General features: G+C 49.5%; 2 protein-coding genes across 3 annotated transcripts in view; both read right to left on the bottom strand.

The window, feature by feature from the left end:
• Positions 1 to 827, bottom strand: part of LOC117002872 (fibronectin type-III domain-containing protein 3a-like) — a 39,038-nt gene extending 38,211 nt beyond the window's left edge. For both annotated transcript variants that reach the window (XM_033072379.2, XM_033072380.2), the window contains exon 1: positions 753 to 827. The gene's annotated coding sequence lies outside the window, so the exon portion shown is untranslated. The remainder of the gene's footprint in view (positions 1 to 752) is intronic.
• Positions 828 to 14,530: 13,703 nt separating this feature from the next.
• Positions 14,531 to 17,372, bottom strand: CYSLTR1 (cysteinyl leukotriene receptor 1). Its single transcript, XM_033072470.1, has one exon. The coding sequence runs from the start codon at positions 17,348 to 17,350 to the stop codon at positions 16,307 to 16,309; it is 1,044 nt and encodes a 347-aa protein (XP_032928361.1). The 5' UTR covers positions 17,351 to 17,372; the 3' UTR covers positions 14,531 to 16,306.
• Positions 17,373 to 18,859: the final 1,487 nt, after the last annotated feature.

Genomic DNA, 18,859 nt, shown 5'->3' on the forward strand with positions numbered 1-18,859 from the left:
CAGCCAAGGGGAACAACTACAAGGCTACGTGGCATTCGCAGGCAGCGGCTGCCGGGGAGGGAGCACGGGGGGGCGGCCAGGGGGGACCTGGGGGGGACGACGGCACATCGCAGCCTGGGCTGCCCCACGGAACAGGGGGTAAGGACAGGGGAGGGAGAGGAGACGGAGAATCTGCGCTGCGGAGCGGAGCGGGGGAAGCGCGACCCGCCGGCATTAACCCCATGGGGCAGGCTCAGCCGGAGCCCCCTCCCAGCACAGAGAGCCCCTTTGGGATCGGCTCCCCTGAAGCGCTGTGCCCGAAGCCGCCGGGTCTCCCGGAGGATGCCCGCGCTGCAGCGGGCAGCGCAGCCGGACAGATCCCGGACACACCGAGCGCTGCCTGCCCCGCAGCCGGGCACCCCGGGCACTGCAGCCCAGCCGGGACACCCATCCATCCCGTGCCATCCCACACACCCCATCCCATGTCCCGGGACAGCTGATCCCCCTGGATCCTGCCCCCAGCTGCCCCGTCCCCGAACCTGCCCCGCAGCCCGGGCTGTCCCCCGCCCCAGCGCACCCTTCCCGTGCCCGGCTCCCGCCTGTCCCTCCAGCCGCCCCCGCCCTCCGCTCCGCGGGGCTCCGCTCCCGGCACTGCCCGCCGCGCCCCGCCTGGGCACCGCCGCTCTCCGCCGCCCCGGGGAGCAGCAGACCTCAGGGAAGCAGCCCCGAGGAGCGGCCCCCGGCGCTGCCCGTGCGTTCCCCCCGGTACTGACCGTGTGCCCCGCGGGCTCCGCCGCCTCAGCGCCCGCCGCCCGCCCGCGCCGCCATCATGGAATGCGCGCACCGCGCTTGCGCCGCCGCTGGCCGGGGGCGGGCGGGCGGGCGCGCCAACCACAGCCCGCGTGGATCCGCGGCTCCCGGACACCCGCGGCCGCCAAAGCTGCGCGGGGGGGCGGCCCCGGCGGGACGCGGTGGTGGCACCTGAGGGGGTGGGTGACATGTCTGGGCACTGTCTGTCCCTCACGGACACACGGACACCGCCAGCCGCCCCCGGGCACTGTCTGTCCCCCTCAGGCACTGCACTGTCACCCCTGGGCACTGTCTGTCCCCCCCGGGCAGTGTCACCCTCAGTCACTGTTTGTCACCCCAGTTCTCCACCCGTGTCACCAAACCGGGTCCCGGTCCCCTCGGGGGTCTCCCATCTCCATCCCCCTCGTGGATCATTGTGGGGTTTCCCACTTTGCCATTCCACCCCACAATTTTTGGGGTCACAGAGCGTGCTTGGCCCTAAAACTGTCGTGACACAAAAAGCTGTGATGGTGACAGCATGGAAGTGAGACTGAGGGGGCAAAGAGGAAAGTTTGGCTGGACATGAAGAAAAATTTCTCAATTTTTCTGAAGGAAAACATTGTCCAGCACTGGCACAGACACCCCATCCCTGGTGGGATTTAAGATCCCTGTGGATGTGACACTTGGGGACATGGGTTAGTGGTGGCCTTGGGGTCTTTTCCAACCTGAATATTCCTGTTATTCCCTTCCCATCTTCAGCCTGCTGCAAGGAGGATCAAGGGCTGAAAAAACCTTCCTGGGATGTAGAGCCCCTCTGGCACATCCATTTTTGTCCTGGCAAATAATGTACCAATAAATCTTACATGCTTCACCTTATTTCCAGCAGGCAGTTTACACCCATATATTTCTATTAATATGTTTTTTAAAAAAATGTGCCTCAAACTTGCTTAAAGCAGCAATTTCAGAGATATTCTGTGTGGAATTCAGCTCCATGTGGATGTAAAATAAATGTGACAGCTGTGCTTTAATACAAGCCCTACTAAACTGTGGATCACAGCAGAAAAAGGTCACACTTGACATTTATATGCAATATAATAAATGTGTATACATAATCTATATAATAGACATAGAAAGACTAACCTTTTAAAATGAATGGGCTTGTGTTTACCCCCAGATCGATCTTAGATGTATTCATAATGAATATAAAAATTTTTATGATGACTAGAAGAAATTGTTCTTTAATGTCAGAGGATTGCTCTGTGGAGATTGGTTGAAGGGGTTGATTTACCAGAACAAACACCCTGTGCTGGACAGGACTAAAATAAATTCCCATCCACCTTTTTAAACAAGCAGGCCCTAGTAAGAAAGTCCTGAAGTGCTGAATTTTAAAGCAATTAATAGGTTACCTTGTTAAACAAAGGCAAAAACAACTCTCAGAGTAACTTTACCATTAATTTCACTCATATAGACCCATAAAATGATGAATATATTCCCTGCTAATTGGGAGCAAACAGTGAAAGAACATAAAATCTGTTGCATCTGAAAAGCAAAATTTTGTAGCTGAATCCACTGCAAATTCCAGGTGGAAAAGCCAGGAGAAATCTTTTCCTCTTAACAAGATAATTGGTAAAAATCTCTGCACTGAAAATTCCTCTTCTTTTTACCCCTTCTACAAGTTTTCCTGCACATGTGTGACTCCTGGTCTGATTCTTTTCCCTGTGAAATAAGGTGGATCAGCACATCCTGTGTTTTATTATGGTTAATAAGAACCTATAAATTTACCTATAAAGTAGATTAAAACCTTCAAACAAATATTTACGGGAAAAATAATCTGCTCCTTTGTTTTGAGTCTCACCACGCTTTTGTCCCTGATATTAAACTCTGAATTTCACCGACTTCAAATGGAATTCTTTAATTCCAGCTCCCATTTAAGTCTGGGAACACCTCAGGAAAGGTGGAATACCAGACCAGCACGGGACTCTGTGAGTGCAGACCTGCTTTAGAAACAAAAATTTGGTTAATAATGTCACCATTGAAAGAATTCCTGGAATCTTCAGCGCTCCATCTCAGGAATCTCAGAACTCCACAGGCTCTACCTAATCTGCAGTGCCCTGGGGATTTCATTTTTGAAGCGAAATATTTGGGCTTCATTTTTGGGACATCTCCTGAAAGTGCCCCACCAGATGGGATTTGGAAATCTGAAACTCTCTGCACCAAATGGATTTTGCTGTTGAAAGCAGAGATTCAAGGACTGTTTTGACTTCCCAGGCTCGTTATTTATCCATTGCCAGCTAAACCTCACAAGTTGTGACTAGTGGTGGTTGTGCTCCCCTGTGGTGATGTCCTGTGCCTGAAATCCAGAATAAAGGAGGTCCTTGGGAGGGAATGCTGAGCATTCTTTGCTCTGAAAGCTCCCGGACCCCCCAGCTTTGATAAGAACAAGAATTCCTTTGTAGGTAATAACACAGTGCAGAAAAATCGCCCTTTCCTTTTCCCTCAGCCTTTCCTTCAATCATTTTTTCCTCCTTAAACTTCCATTTAAAATGGAAATTTTAAATCCTAACAAGATCATTCCAGCAAAGTGGTGGAGAAAATTCTGGAGTCACAGCTGATTTCCAGTGAGCCTTGGGATGAAAGATCTCAAACCTGCCTGCGCACCAAAAACTCCAAATCCTCCTTTAAAACCCCAACAGCTCCAAGTGTGACAGCTTGGAAAAAGAAATGACCCAATGTTTGCTGCCTACACCCAGACTGTCACAGCAGGACAGTGAGGGAGAGCTGTTTTTTACAGCTGGAATTGGAAAGGGAGGTGAGGCTGGAGGCAGAGGCAGGATGTTCCAGACGGAAAAGCCGCACGGGAGGAATATTTGGCGTGAGGAGCACAGTGACCAAACTGCCTGGGAGGAAGGCTCTGATTAAATGGGTCAGGAATGACATGGAACAAGGCTGAGGGCAGCTTTAACTCTATTTTGAAATTCCTGGAGAGCCACAAGGACCGTGTGAGGACAGCGGGTTCCACACACAGAGACAGCGACTGGATTGGGAAAAGTTGGATTTTGAGGAAATTTTTGCCCAGACTGTCCTTGCAGTCTGGAGAGGAAGAGGGCACTGGGTTAGGGGTGGATCCAGGCCTGGGAAAGAAGAATTAAAAATAGCAGAATATAACATCAAAGAACACTTGGCAAAAGGAAAGGGAAAGAGAAAAGAAATGGGAAGTGGAAATGAGTCAGGAGGGAGGAAAGCAAGGACAAATGGGAAGAAAGCTGGGCTTATAAAGGAAGGGCAGGCTCTGAAATAGAAAAAAAATGGAAAGGAGGGGAATTAAGGAGAGTCTGTCTTAACAAAACAATGGCAAGAGGCAGTGCCAAAAGCATGCTCATTCTTCCACTAGAAAATTTGGAATTGCGATTTCATTTTTTAAATTTGCTGATTCAACTACCCTAGGTGAGTTAATAAAAATAAAGGGGCAGGGGGAAAGAAAAATATTAAAGAAATGGAAAAGAAAAGCCTTTGACAGAGAGGGGAGAAAAGAAAGATGAGAGGAATATTGCAATTACAACATAAGCCAGTCTGAACGTGGGCAGGGGAGCTTGAATAACAAAAATCTGGATGCACACCCCCCCTCCACACTAACACCCCACTTATCAGGGGGATTAGCAGCCCTCCTGGAGTTTTAGTTCCAGCCCATAATAAAAATGTTTATTTTTCCATCCTTTGACTACAGTAATAACGATTCTGGTTATTTGAACTCGTGTCTAGCAAAGCCTCCCCTCTCCCGCCTTCGCTGGGAGCTGCGAGCCTTGGAACGCGTTTTTTGGTTTTCCCTGGCTCCAACAAAATCCACTCCAGGAGGGAGCGGGGCAGGGCAGCCTGGCAAACAAAATTCCCTCAAGCAGCACCTTGCTGGGAGCTGTGCTGGGATCTGCAGGAGCAAAGAGCGAGGCTGGAGCGGATTTTCCAGCCGTGTGTGCTGGCACCGCTCCTTCCACACCACAGGAGCGATTCCTGCTGCTCTGGGATTTGCTCCACAGGGAGCAAAGCAGAGCTCTGGGCTGTGGGTTTGGAGAGCAGCACAGTGGGAAAAGCCTGGAGGGCATCATCAGGAGAGGGGGTTTTCCCCAAAGCTCACACACCTGCTGCTCTGCAGGTGCTCTCATCCCTGTTCCGTGGAATTGCAGAATCCCGGAGTGGTTTGGGTGGGAAGGGACCTTAAAACCCATCCAGTTCCACTCCCTGCCACTGGCAGGGACACCTTCCACTAGCCCAGGTTGTTCCAAGCACCATCCAGCTGCTGTTTCTTTGATGTTGAACCACAAAAGCAAATCAACACCAGCAGAAATGATTTAGGGTCATTAAACACCCACTAAACAAACAGGGGACAAAGGGCGGCACCAGCACTGGTGATCACTAAAATTAATGTTGTTTTAATTGAAGAAATTACACCAAGTTTGGAGGTTTTCTTCTGGGTTTGGTAATATTCACAGAACTCTCTGTCCTCTGAGTGGTTTTCGGTCCTGGTTCAGTTCTGGTGGTGCCTTATAGCGAAAAAAGAGATGGATTAAAAAGAAAATGCAGCTGCTTAGCATCAGTATGGACAGGGAGCAGGGTCTGGCAGGGAAGCATGAGATGCAGGTGGACACCACATTTTGCTGTCTGTGCTTCTTTCTCCAAGCAGGACCCAGAACCTCCCAAGAACCCTGAGTCCAAACCAGGAACTCCTGGAACAGAGCTGCTGCCATAAAATCCCACTGAACATCAACCCTGAATCCACAAACCTGCTGGCACACGTTACCATAAAAACCAAACCAAAAGCCCACAACAAACACTGCTGGTGTTTATGGCTGCTGGAGGTGTGAGGGATGAATTTCAGTGCTGGGGAACACCTGCTTTATGATTCCTTCACTTGTTATATGGCAGAGCCCAGGAGCAAACACTGCATGTCCTGACCTCCCTCTGCCCCATCCTGCAGGGTGCAAACACAGCAGGGGCTGTTTGGAAAAGGGAATGAAACCCTGGCCCACTGAAAATCTTTCTGTGAGCAGAGCTGGCTCTAATAATTAATGTAATTTGGGTTGGAAAGAATATTTAATCCCATCCATCCCAGCCCTGCCATGGGCAGGAACATCTCCCACTGGACCAGGCTGCTCCAAGCCCTGTCCAACCTGGCCTTGGACACTTCCAGATGCTGCAGCTCCCACCTTGCCACTGGATTCCTGTAAATGGTAAAAACCTGGAGCAGGGAAGTTGTTCCTCACTTCTCTCAGCCCCAAACTGGAGCTGCTGTCACCATGACATGAGGAGAAGGCTGTGGAGCACCTGCCTGGTCTCTCCCACCTTCTGCAAGGTCTTTCTGCTCTGTTTCTCCTCAATTTATTCAGCAAGGGCCCTGATAGGAATCAAACATCTCATTTCAGTCCAGCTCCAACCACTGGCTCTGTTTAGCCATAAATCTATAACTCTTACCCCAAGCCGAAAAGCAAACAAGGAAAAAAAAATACAACAAAAGCCCAAATCCAAACAGGCTGAACAACTCTGTGCCTCAAGAAATTGTTTGGAATGGGCAGGTCCAAGCAGAGACCTTGGGAAGCAACGTGGCACCTGCTGGGGCTTCTGCTCCAACATTCAGCTGGGGAAAACAGGATCTGCTGGTGGGATGGAGCCCACCCTGCTTCTGCCCCTGGTGTTGGAAAACAGGATCTCCTGGTGGGATGGAGCCCATCCTGCCTCTGCTCCTGGTGTTGGAAAACAGGATCTCCTGGTGGGATGGAGCCCATCCTGCCCCTGGTGTTGGAAAACAGGATCTCCTGGTGGGATGGAGCCCACCCTGCCTCTGCCCCTGGTGCTGCAGCATCCCCAGAGCCCAGGGAAGGGGTGAGCAGTGGGAAGGCTCAGGAGCAGGAGCAGAGCCGCTCCCAGGTGGGTGCAGGGACAGTCCTGCAGCTGAGCTGGTCACAGACCACAGCTGGGTCAGGTGTGCTTAGCTGGGAGTGTGCTCACAGCTCCAAGGAGCCTCAGAAATCCAAACAACCATAATTAAACACGTTAGAGCTGGAGATGCTCGTCCTTGCTCTGGTGATGAAAGGAGGAAGCCAAAATAAGTTCATTTATAAGAAGTGAAGCTGTTTAACAAACCATCTGTGATGTGCTTTCCTGCTGCTCTGCATGAAGAGAACACTTCCAGGATGCTGCAGAAGCACCTGAATCCTGGGTTTTTATTCCTAAGAGGGGATTTCACTCCCTGGGCTGTGCAGGGGCTCATTTCCCTGCATGGAATTCAGCTGAGAGAAGCAGAACAGGCACCAGAGCCAATGTCTGGAGAACAGAGAGGAGGGGAAAGACAAAAAAAACTAAAAAGAAAGCAAACAGAATAAATCTGAATTGTAACAAAATTACCGCCTGTATTGAAATCTCCACATTTGGAATTAATTTTTTCCATCAGACAAAAGGCTGAGAGTTTAGTTGTTGAAATGCTGATCTCTTTCTTAACTTGTTCTGAAGGGCACGTCCAGGGGAGCTGCAGGTGAACCCTCAGGACTGATAAAACCTGAAATATTCCTGTGTCAGGTGTAATGTGATGCTCACCCCTTTGTTTGTGCTGTTTCTGCCCTGCTGGGCACTCGGAGCAGGTTTCCACCTTCCCACAGGTTCACTTGTTTTTCTGGCTGCTGCCCTTGTTTTAACTCCCTTTTTAACTCACTTTTAGGGAGTGAAAACCCTTCTCCCTTCACTCTGGCACCAGAATTTCGCTGAGCACAGAAGGTTTGATGTCCATCCCTGGGCTGGGAGGGCTGGAAGCTGCAGCACCTTTGGGAAAAGCTGCCCGTGCTGCTGATCTCCCTGCTCCCTGTCCACATGGGACTGCAATTGTTTCTCTCCAGCTCTCCATTGTCTCTCTTCAGAGCTCTCTATTTCTTTCCTATCTGGCATTTCCCTCCCTGTCCCCAAACAACCTCTTTTACTTGCTCTCTCCTACAATAACCCCATTCCTCGTGATTGTTTCCATTCCCTTCTTTTTTAATTTTTGTTTTGTTTTTTATTTTTCACTTGATGGAGGCCTGGGGGCCCCTGCTCTGCACTGGGGGCTCCTCTTAGAGCCACAAAGATGTTGGAGCTGGGGCAGCATCCCCTTCCCATCAGAGTGGTGTCCTCAACACTGCACCAGGGACTCTCCCCACCCCAATCAGCATTTTATATCTGATCTATTTTATATCAGTGCAGAGCTATGAATCAGGTCTGGGATGCAAATAAGAAGCAGCTACATGGCACGAGGCAGTTGGGAGCACTTCAGGCTAAAGAGAAAAAAAAAAAAAAACCCAACCCACCCAGCAAAAGGCAGAGATGCAGCTATGAAGAATTCAAAAACCTCCACGTTGTATCCATTACTGAAATCTATTTATTTGTTTGGGGCTAATGATCTCCAGTTTGAGATTGGCATGGATCTGGTTTCCCAGCCTCAGAGGGAAGGTCCAAGCACTGATATTCCATGTGAGGTGGTGGCACAGGGAGCATTTCTCAGCTGCCAGAGCAGATCTCTGGGAGAGAACCTGCAAGTAGAATTATTGAGGACACTTCAGAAGAGAAAGCAGAAAAAAAACCCCCAAACTGGCCCCTTCCCACCTTCCCCATCCTCTCTTGCTGTGAAAAATCCTCCCTGCTGCTGTGCCTGGTGCTGGGAATTTTGGGGAACCCTTCCAGAGGCTCTGCTCCAGGAGTGCTGGCTTTGCCTCTCCCTGCTCTGGAAAAGGGGCTGGAGCAGCTGCAGCTGAGGGCATCCATGGGGATTGATGTGGGGATTGTCTGGGATGCTCCAGAGGTGAATTTTCCAATCACTGTGAGGAAAGCAGAAGGAAAAAGGGGGGTGGAAGCAGAGCACGGAGCTGTGACATTTCCTGGAGTGTGCCTTGAAGCTGTCCCTGCAGGGCAGTGCTCCTGTCACCGCCTCTGGTGCTCACCCTGAGCTGGTGGTGGGCTCAGGATGAATTTTTCTGCTGGAAAAGCTGGTGGAGGATGGTCTGGTGCTCCAGCATCAATCCCTGCCCCTCTGCTCCCCTGACACAGCAGGAAAAATTCACTTCCCACTTGCCAGGGCAGTCAGGAGTCCTGACTCGTTGGAGGTGAGATAAGGGGTGAGATAAGCACGATGGGATGAGGACAGATCGGTGCTAGAGCTGTCAGAGGGGCATGAGGAGCTCCTGTGTGCTGGGAAGGGATTTGGGATCTGATCCCAGAGCTCCTCTGCCCTGCTCAGGGATGGGGAGGCTGAACCCCAGCACTGCCCCACTGCCTCCTCCTGAGACAAAGTATTTGAGCCATTCCTTCAATAAAAACCTTGGAGTGACCCTCTTTGGTCTTAATCACGCTGAACATTTCTGCTGGAGCCAAGGGAAAGCCTCCAGACAGGGAATATTTGTACCTGGGAATGACTGGAGAGCCACCAAATCACCAAATCCCTCCCCCAGTGACACGTGTGGCCTCGGTGCCTGTCCCAGCCATTTCTCCAGAAACAAGCGCACATTTCGAGAGAACTGCACAACAGTTTCATAAAGAGATGAAGCAATCTCCTTTTCACTTCCCCTCTTTGCTGTTACTTCATCTTCTCTCCCCAAACGGTGCCAGCAGCGTCCCCGGGCAGCGTGTGTGGGACACGGGACATTTGTCACAGTGTCACTCAATGAGGTTTGTAAATCCCTGCTCTTAGCAAAGGTTACAGGGCTCTAAAATCCTCCTTCTGATGGATAAAATGCTGTCAGAGTCTCCTTAGGGAGCCCTGACCCTTTTAACTTTGGGAGAGGGGACAGAAAACACTTCCCCAACATCAGGGTCTTGCTCAGCGTTGCCTTTTCACCACTGCCCCTGCTCTTCCTATTTCTGTATTTCTATATAGAATCAATCAATAAAATATTGAAATATATTTCCCTCCATCCAAAAGGAGTCCAGACTGTGTTTGTGTGAGCTGGGATGGCAAAGGTGATGCTGCACTGAACACAAGGAAAAGCCCATGAAGTTTAACATGAAATAGAAAGAAACAAAAATATTCCCCAATTTATTACTTTTTCAGACAGCCCCAAATCTCCTCCCTCTCCCTACATCTGCAGTTTGTATTTACATAGTCCTTGTAGTTTGGATAAAGAGCTGGTATTTTGTAGAAATTTCAAATTTCCAGGGAAAGCAGGGGTTGGAGAATTTACATTTTGTTTTCTTGTAATTGAATCACAGTTGGGGTTGAAACTTCAGCTTTAACTTTTCATTACCACTATCCTTGGCTCACAGGAGGGCAGTATTTTCCTGGCTGTGCTGTTTATCTAGATTTGATGGCTGATAAACCATATTTCTACTTTTCCCAACTTCCTTCTAAGAGTCAGTTTAGCCACAAATTTTGCCCTGTCTGAGTATGAATACGAGCTGCCTCCTCCTCCAGCAGTCCTTGTTGGAGCACAGTTGTTTCAGAGGAACACCCAGTAGAAATAAACAGGGAAAAATCAAAATATACAGCTCTGCTGAGGGGTCAGTGCTGGTGGAGGAGGCCACGAGCTTGGGCACCTCGCTGGAAGCTGTGGAGGCTGTGCCTGAGTTTAGATAAATGTAAAATAGAATAGAATAGAATAGAATAGAATAGAATAGAATAGAATAGAATAGAATAGAATAGAATAGAATAGAATAGAATAGAATAGAATAGAATAGAATATATAATTAATATTGGGTGTTTGCTGGGGTTGTTTCACCAGCAGAATTCCCACCATGTGAGAGAGTTAATAATAATAATTAATAATGAAACATTTAATTTGAGTTGAATCATTGGTGCCACTCTCTGTGGGTCCTGCTCAGCACTGCCCAGTGCCTCCAGTGTCCTCTGCCATGTGCAGATGCACCAGGGACATTTGCTGACCCTCAGAACAACCTCAGATTCTATTGATTAGTTTTAGTTTTAATTACAGTGGCAGCAAACTCTACCATCAGCTGGTGTTAGTGGCACAATTTGGATCTGAACAGATAAATCCCAGGAGGCTCCTCCTGATGGATCCCAGGGATAAATCCCAGGAGGATCCAGCCCAGGAGCTGAGGATGTGCAGGACTGTCCCCCAGGGCTCTGACATCCGTTCCTCAGCACCTCTCTTTCGTTAGCTCACATCCTTGAGGGTTCCTTTTCCTCCCACAGGATGTGATTAACCCTGAGTGGAGTCATGGTGCTGCATCCACCTGATCTCAGCCTGGGGTTCCTCGTGCAAGGCTCTGGAATCTTCTCTGGGACACAGCCCTGGGGTCTGAGCCTTGCTCCAGTCTCTTCCCTGGAGCTGGGGACCACGAGCCCTTCCCCACAGGTGAGGATGCTGCTCCAGCTTTGTAGGGAAGCTGCTCCCTGCCCTTCCCACCTGAGCACCCAGGAGGAACCCAGAGCAGCTCTGCAGTCCTGTGAACCTCTGGCCCAGTGATTTGGGATGATGAAGGATGTGAGGAGTGTGGGAGGAGATGCTGCTGACAGGAGGCAGTGGCTCAAGGCCAGTTTGGGGGAACTTCTCATTCCGTTTTCCTTGAAAATTGGTGGCGAAAGGGCAGCGCAGCATTTTCCAGCCCTCACTCACGTAAGCAGCTTCCTGCTGTGAGTAACGTGGGGAGAGCAGGCAGAGAAGGGGCTGTCTCAGGGTTACTCAGAAAGGAAATAAAGCCTCTCTGGTCCTGGGACAGATGCAATTCTAACAGTCCAGCCACAGGCTGCCTTTTGCAATAACTGCTCCCAAACCCAGCAGCTGCCCCTGCAGCCTCCTGGGCTGGTGGGACAAAGACCTGCAGGAGGCTCCTGTCCTGGGTGTCCCCACAGGAGGGACATGGTGACACTCTGCTTCTTGTCCTTGATCCCTCCAGGTGTTGCTGGGGGGCTCAGGCACTGTGGGGAGAGTTAGAATCATGAAATACCCTGAGCTGGAAGGGACCCACAAGGATCAGAGTTCAGCTGCTGGCCCTGCACAGACACCCCAGCAATCCCACCCTGGGCATCCCTGGCAGTGCTGGCCAAACCCTCCTGGAGCTCTGGCAGCCTTGGGGCTGTGCCCATTCCCTGGGAGCCTGGGCACCCTCTGGGGGAAGAACCTTTTCCTAAAATCCAGCCTGATTCTCCCCAGACTCAACTCCAGTTGTTCCCTGGGTCCTGTCCCTGTCACGAGGAGCAGAGATTGGAGCTGCAGCTCCTCAGGAGCCTCCCCTGTGTCCTCTTTTCTCCAGGCTGAACAACCCAAGTGACCTCATTGCTGAAATGAAACTCAAACAGAACACCAGGAAGTCGTGCTCCTCGCAAATAAAAGGATTTTTACAGACCAAACTCAAACCAAACTCTGTTTAGTCTTCCCCCAGCAGAGATCTGCAGCGGTGGTCCTGGACTTGGAGGTTTTATTAATGATCAGAAATGTGGAGTTTTGCTGCCTTGTTCCTTCTGTCCCTCCCAACCTGGTGAAGATCCATCAGGAATGTATTTATTGACCTAACAAAGGACCCTTGCTTTGCTCCCAGGGCAGCCTGGTTTCCTCTGAAGCGTAAAAAACCACACTGACAAGAACAAAACAGACACATTTCCCCCTCCAGTGAAGTCTGCAAATATTCCAAAGAGTTGTTTGTACATGTGGCCACTCGCAGGGCTGGAATTAAGAGTTTGGGAGAAGCAGGGTTGAGTTCCCAACCTTGCTGATCCCAAGAGGGATTTGGAACCCCAAGTGTCAGGCTGGGCTTTTCATCCCTCAGGTTTGCTTTCAGGAATGTTTCTAAGACGTTTTATTGCTTGCTGAATGTTTCTAAGACATTTTAGTGCTGATGGTATTTCAAAATCTGATGGGCTTTCCTTCATTTTTTGCTCCTTAGTTTTTTTCCCCTGGTAATAAGGTCGTACCCTGTGTAGGAGAAGGATAAAGAGCCTGGTGTTCTCCTGCCGTGTGGGAGATGTCCCTCTCCTAATGTCAGACCACAGTGGGAATTGGGAAAAAATGCTAATTTAAGATTCAGCTTGAGAATTAACTCCTGCTGAAGGGACCCAGAGCTTCTCAGTGCACAGATCCCTGGGGAATCCAGGCAGTGGGAATGGATTGAGCCCCTCCAGCCCCAAAATCTGTGCTCAGGGATGGGGGGGGGCAGGAGGCAGCATGCACAGAGCAGGAATGAGAGGAAATCTCTGTTTATTGCCAGTGCTTGGACTTTATTGCTCATTAAACTGAAGGGCTGCTGGCTTCTCACATCCTGCAGGAGTTTTATGGGAAAGCAGTTTATGGAATTAGTGTGAGATGTCCCACCTGCAGTTTGGGAACTCCCCAGCTGTGCCTGTGTGGCTGCTCCCTTTCCTTTGCTGGGAGACAAGGCTGGACCATCCCATTCCCACATGGAGAACCAGTTTCTTGCAGAGCTTTTCAGCCCCAGCTGTACTGGTTTGGTGAGAAAAAACCCTCCAGACACACCCAGGCCAAACAGGAGGTGATGCCCGAGGGCTGTACCCACTGCAAGCTCTGCAGGCCATTCTGGGATGGTCATCCGAGGGAAATTCAGCATTTTTAAAGCAAAGTCGAAGGTGAAGTTGGAGCCCAAAGCAGGAGGAGGGAAAAGACTGGGTCCTTCCCAGCTGGAGCATCCATCCTGAAAAATAGGAAAAACCAAAAAAAAAAAAGAAACCCAAAGATTGTGAAATAAAATACAGGCAGGGCTGGGAGGCAAGGAACGAAAGGGTCAACAGCAGAGGAAACAGGACAGTGTGACAGGAGAGGAACTGGGGCTGGGTTAAATGAAAAGAGGGAACCCCGGCAGCCACAGGCGGCTCCGGGAATGGCTCAGCACTAGGGGACACCATCGGACCAGAAACCGCAGCAGAAAAAAGCCCGGCTTTAAACAAAATCCCAACCCACTCAATTTCGTTTTCTGTGCCTCTTTGTCACCCCATCCTGTGACACTCGGCCCCCTCTTCCCAGCTCCTGTCACGTTGTACAGCCCCCAAAAACACCGCAATTCCTAACTTGTCCCATCCCAGTAACAATCCCGGATTTCTCTCCAGTTTCCTATTCCTGGGCAAAACCTGCCCGGGATTTGCTGCCACTTTTCTGTGCCCACAGAGCAAAGGCACACGCAGGGACATTGTCACCTGGGCTGATGGCAAAGTCCCTCCTCATCCCTCCGGGCTGGAGCTTTATAAGAAACATCCCCCCTTGCAGACCCTGCTTTGGGGAAATCCAAGCAGAAAACACTCCCAACACAGAACAGACAAAAAAAAATCCCCCTCACCAAGAGCATCCCTGCCCTCCGAGTGTCTTCCAAGCCTTTTCTGTCTGTAAATCCCAATTTATCCAGGTTCCAGCTGCTTTTTGGTGGGCTGCTCTACCAAGAGCATCAGAAGTGGTTTGGCTCCAGCAGGTCCCCAAACAGCAGCTCCAGGTGAATCCTGGAAAGTTGGGCTATGGCAAAGTCCAGATTGGCTGGAGCAAAATAACTCCCCAAACATCTCAGCAGCATCTGAGCTGCTCTAAGTGTTTATTACGCCATTAAAAATTATTATTATTATTAAGCAAATATTACACTCTGGTGCTGTGTGCAAGTATAGTTTTATTGTAGGGAAGAAGAAGCTGTAAAAGATTTTCAAACAAGCCACAGAAAAAACAGTGATTGAAATTTCACTTGCAATTTTTGCAGCAAAGTTTTTAAAAACAGGCTTTCCTATTGCACAAGAAAAGGAAAAAAAAAGCTGCTATTTCCTTTGCCATTATTATTGTCTCATTCAAATAAAAAAGGCAAAACGTTAAAAAATACCTCTGGTGCAATAAAAATGCTGTGCAATATATACACACATATATACACACACACTTAGCTTTGCTGTACAATATTTTAAACTTTGGGAATGGCCATGTTATTCCTGCATCCTCTTCTTAAAAATCCATGAGGATTTTTATTTACAGTTTCACAATGCCTTTAAAGCCTGGAGACACAAGTGGAGTACTCAGTGCTAGCCCTTGAAAATGAGTTTTAGCCAATTCATCCACGTTTTTTCCCTGAACAGTTTGCAGTTCTGGCTTTGAACTCTTGGCTCTGCCCTGGGGGTTTATGGGGTCTCTAAATCCCCTCTGCAGCAGCAGCTTTCAGCCCTCTACTGCTTTATCCTTCAAATTTCAAAAAGGAATCTCAGCTCTCCTTGGAAATTCACATCCATCATTTGTCCTGCAGGTGAATTTGGTTTTTTAAGTGCCTTTTGCTGAGCCAGGGCTGTGGTGAAAAGAGAGAATCCACACTCTTATTATCTGTACAGATAATTTCTCCTGTCCAAGCCAAACTCCTTTTGCTGACTGTTATTCTTCACTATTAAAACTGTTTTCTTTATTCAAGATAAATCAAGTAATTTCATAAATACCTTATCCAAACACACTTGCTGCTCATTTATCAACTCCTTCTCCAACTGAGAGGTTTTATCCTACAAGAATTTCTATTTCTGTTGGGATGTGTTGCACATTTCTGGCCAGGCTCTGCTCCAGCAGAGCTGGAGTTACCTTCCTGCAGATCCCCTGGAAAAGTACAGGAATGTTTCCCTCCAAGAGCTGGAAGTTTTTCTTTACAGAAGAAATGTTTTTTCAGCATCACATCTCATCCAGACTCAAATTTTGAATCTCCAGCTCTTCCTAAAGATCTTTCCAGGGGCCTCCTGTTGCCTCTATGCTGCCAGGTGTGGGTGAGGTGAACACTCTGGAACAGGATCAAACATCCTGGAGAGCTTTATTTATATTTATTATTAATTTAACACCCTTGGCCAATAGTTGAGAAAGGCAAATCTGACTCCAAGCATGCAGAGCTGCACTTTTACCTAAACTTCCCCAAAAACTGGAGTGACATTCTGAGTCCTGCAGCCATCACTTCAGGACCAGTCCTACTGAAATAAGGTTCCCTCTTATCCTTATTCCTAAGTTATCCTGCACAGTAAGAGACTGCAATTTTACAACTGATCCCATGGATTTTTCTAGAAACTGGGAAAACACCCACAAATCTGCTGCCCACCAAAGCCTCTCGAGCTGCTCACTGGAGGTGGGAGAGGGGCCCATCCTGATTTGCAGCCCATGCACAGCCCTGGAAACCTAAAATGAGCATAAAAACCAAAATCCAGAGGCAGCTGGGAGCAGGGCAGGAATCATCCTGGCCTTGCTGTGTAAATAACTTGGCGGCTGTTTGAAGATCCAGTGAAAACTCGCCGTTGGTCAAGAGCTCCCCACGCGCTGCAAGCTTTGTTTACATTTCCCACTGGCTGGGGGAATTAACGCTCTTGGAAAGTTGTGAAACGAAGCAAATGCCCAAATATAGCTTTGGAAGGGGTTTGGGAGGTCAGCAGCAGCTCCACGGTCTGCTGGAGGTGGCTGCTCTGTCCTAAGGGGCTCTGGGGGTCCCAGGGGCTGCCCAGCCCCACCAAGTACCACAAACCAGGCTCTGCCCACAGTCATTTAACCGCAACAAAGGCTTGAAAGCCTCCATCCCATCTTCTGGAAGAGTTCAGAGATCTCCATCCGCCAGCAGAGCTCTGATGGGAAAGTTTAACTCCTTACAAAGGAGCCACAGCTGCCTTCCCATTCTCCTCACCGTGGCTTTCTCTAAAAGGTTCCTCATCCTTGTCCTTCACAGACACCTTTTTCCTGAAGGCTTGCGACAAGCTGGAGGAGGACATCTTCCTCAGCGTGGTGAGTCTCTGCCGGAAGTTTCCCCCGGAGAAGAAGTAGAGCAGGGGGTCGAAGCAGCAGTTGGCGGCGGCCAGGGGCAGGGTGACGATGACGGCTTTCTGCAGGAACAGGGTCTCGGCGCAGGCGGAGCCGCGCTGGCGCAGCGCGTGCAGGTGCACGGTGCGCAGCACGTGGTAGGGCGTGAAGCTCACCAGGAAGGTGGCGGTGACGATGACGATCATCCACACGGCCTTGCGGCGGTTGGCCTCGTTCTTGCGCAGCGAGTTGCGCAGCAGCGTGCGGATGATCATGGTGTAGCAGATGGTGATGATGACGAAGGGGATGATGAAGCCCACGAAGAGGGCGATGAAATCCAGGATCACCACCAGGTTTGTCTTCTGGGAGTTCTCGGGCGGTTCGAAGCACTTGGTCTTGTTGCCGTCCTGGTACGTCCCGTTGCGCAGGAAGGGCGCGCTCGTCAGCGTGACGAACACCCAGATGCCGACGCACACAAACTTGGCCTTCTTCTCCGACACCAGGCCGATGTTGCGGACCGGGAAGACGATGGCGATGCAGCGGAAGAAGCTCATGGCCGTCATGAAGAAGATGCTGCAGTAGAGGTTGACGTAGAGCGCGTAGGACGAGAGGCGGCAGAGGAAATCGCTGAAGAACCAGTGGCCCTTGTGCACGTAGTAGGTGACGCGCAGCGGCAGGGTGAGCACGCACAGGAAGTCGGACAGGGCCAGGTTGAGCATGTAGACCTGGAAGGCCGTTTTCTGGCGGTACGTGCGGATCAGCACGTAGAGCACCACGCCGTTCCCCACGAAGCCCGCGATGCTGATCATGCAGTAGAGTGTGGAGTAGACGCTGTTGCGGAAGTCGTCGATGGAGTGGTGGTGGCACGAGAAGTTGGGGGACAGCTCTGTCATGGTGCCCAGCTGAGGCACCAACTCCCTGGTGTCAGGCCTGGAGGGGAAAAGGCACATGAGCTAAAGCAGCACAGGAAAATAAAAATCCATGATGAAATAAGAGGGAAAACCTGTCATCTCTCTCAGGTATGGATCTGACCCTTCCTCACTACACCCATCTTTCTCCACCAGGTACCAACAGCTGGTCATGAGTGACAAAATGGAATCATATCACAGGACCTTAAGGCTGGAAAACACCCTTGAGATCATTGGGTTCAACCATCAAGCACCACCACCACGATCATCACTAATCCGTGTCCTCAAGTGCCACATCCCTGTGTTTTGGAACATGTGATGGCTCCAGCACCTCCCTGGGCAGCCAGTTCAGGGTTGGTGAAGGAATTTTTCCTAATATCCAATCTAAACCTCCCCTGGGGCAACTTGAGGCCAAGTCATCCAGACATTAAATTGCCAAAAATATCTCTTAACTCCTCACAAACTGAGGCAGCTACTCAGCAAAACAGCAGAGAGGGATAACGAAGGTGACAACAGCACTATGGAATTTAAAAAAAGAAGAGTGGACCCTAATAATTTTTCAGCTCTGATTGTCCTTTTTTTTTTTTTTTTAATTGAATTTCAGTCTTGAATGGTTCAAATGCAGAACCTCCCTTGCAGCCTGAGACCATGAAAAGCAGCAAGATCAGATCTGCAGGACAAGAGCCAGCTGAAATAACAGGACACCACAACAGCAACAAAAGCAGAAGCTGGGTCAAGATCAGCCATGACAACTCACAACTGCACCATGAATATGCTCAAAATTGCTGTTGAATGTATTTTCACCCATAAAAATAACTTAGCAGTGTTAGGTTCTCTGTCTGCCCCCAGGACTTAGTGAAGTCTAAATTCAGAGATGCTCTGGGATGCTCAAGCCTTCCAGGTGACAGCTAAATTTCAGCTATTTTGGTGTTTGCACTCTTTTATAAGTCTTTGGATTATCTGAAATGCACAAATGACCTAAAGCTGAGCAGGTGTCATGAGGGGACTGTCACCACACGAGGATAGAGGGGTGCTGTTCCTTAGAAATCCTGAACAAAGGCACCAGCCCACGTCTCAACGATCTTTTATGCTTTTATGACATTATGGCCTCAATTCCAGCAAACCAGCCCACAGTTTAAACAACCACTCGAGGTATTTGCCAAAGGACAAGCAAGACCTGTTTTCTCTTGTATTTCTAAATGTAATTTGAGTTTTGCAACCAAAGGGAAACTGATGGTCACAATCCAACTGCTTAAGCATGAGAGAACATCACACCCAGAAATGCATCAGTAAAAATCAACAAGAATCCCACAGGATGGAATTTCCCAGCTGAGGATTTACATTTGCATCGCGAAGAAAAGCATCTCTTCTCTTATTCTGTGGAAAGGCACTTTTATATTTGTGCAGTGGCAGTTCACTGAACCATTTATTTGTGCGCTGGTGAATTCAGCTCACTGGGAATGTGCACGAGTGAAAGGGAACCACAGTGGATAA

The sequence above is a fragment of the Catharus ustulatus genome, chromosome 14, assembly GCF_009819885.2.
Source record: "Catharus ustulatus isolate bCatUst1 chromosome 14, bCatUst1.pri.v2, whole genome shotgun sequence".
In the NCBI taxonomy this organism is placed as follows: Eukaryota; Metazoa; Chordata; class Aves; order Passeriformes; family Turdidae; genus Catharus; species Catharus ustulatus.

Bases quoted from the DNA above. Each gene is read 5' to 3' on its own strand.
- CYSLTR1 (XM_033072470.1), bottom strand. From the start codon at position 17,350: ATGACAGAGCTGTCCCCCAACTTCTCGTGCCACCACCACTCCATCGAC.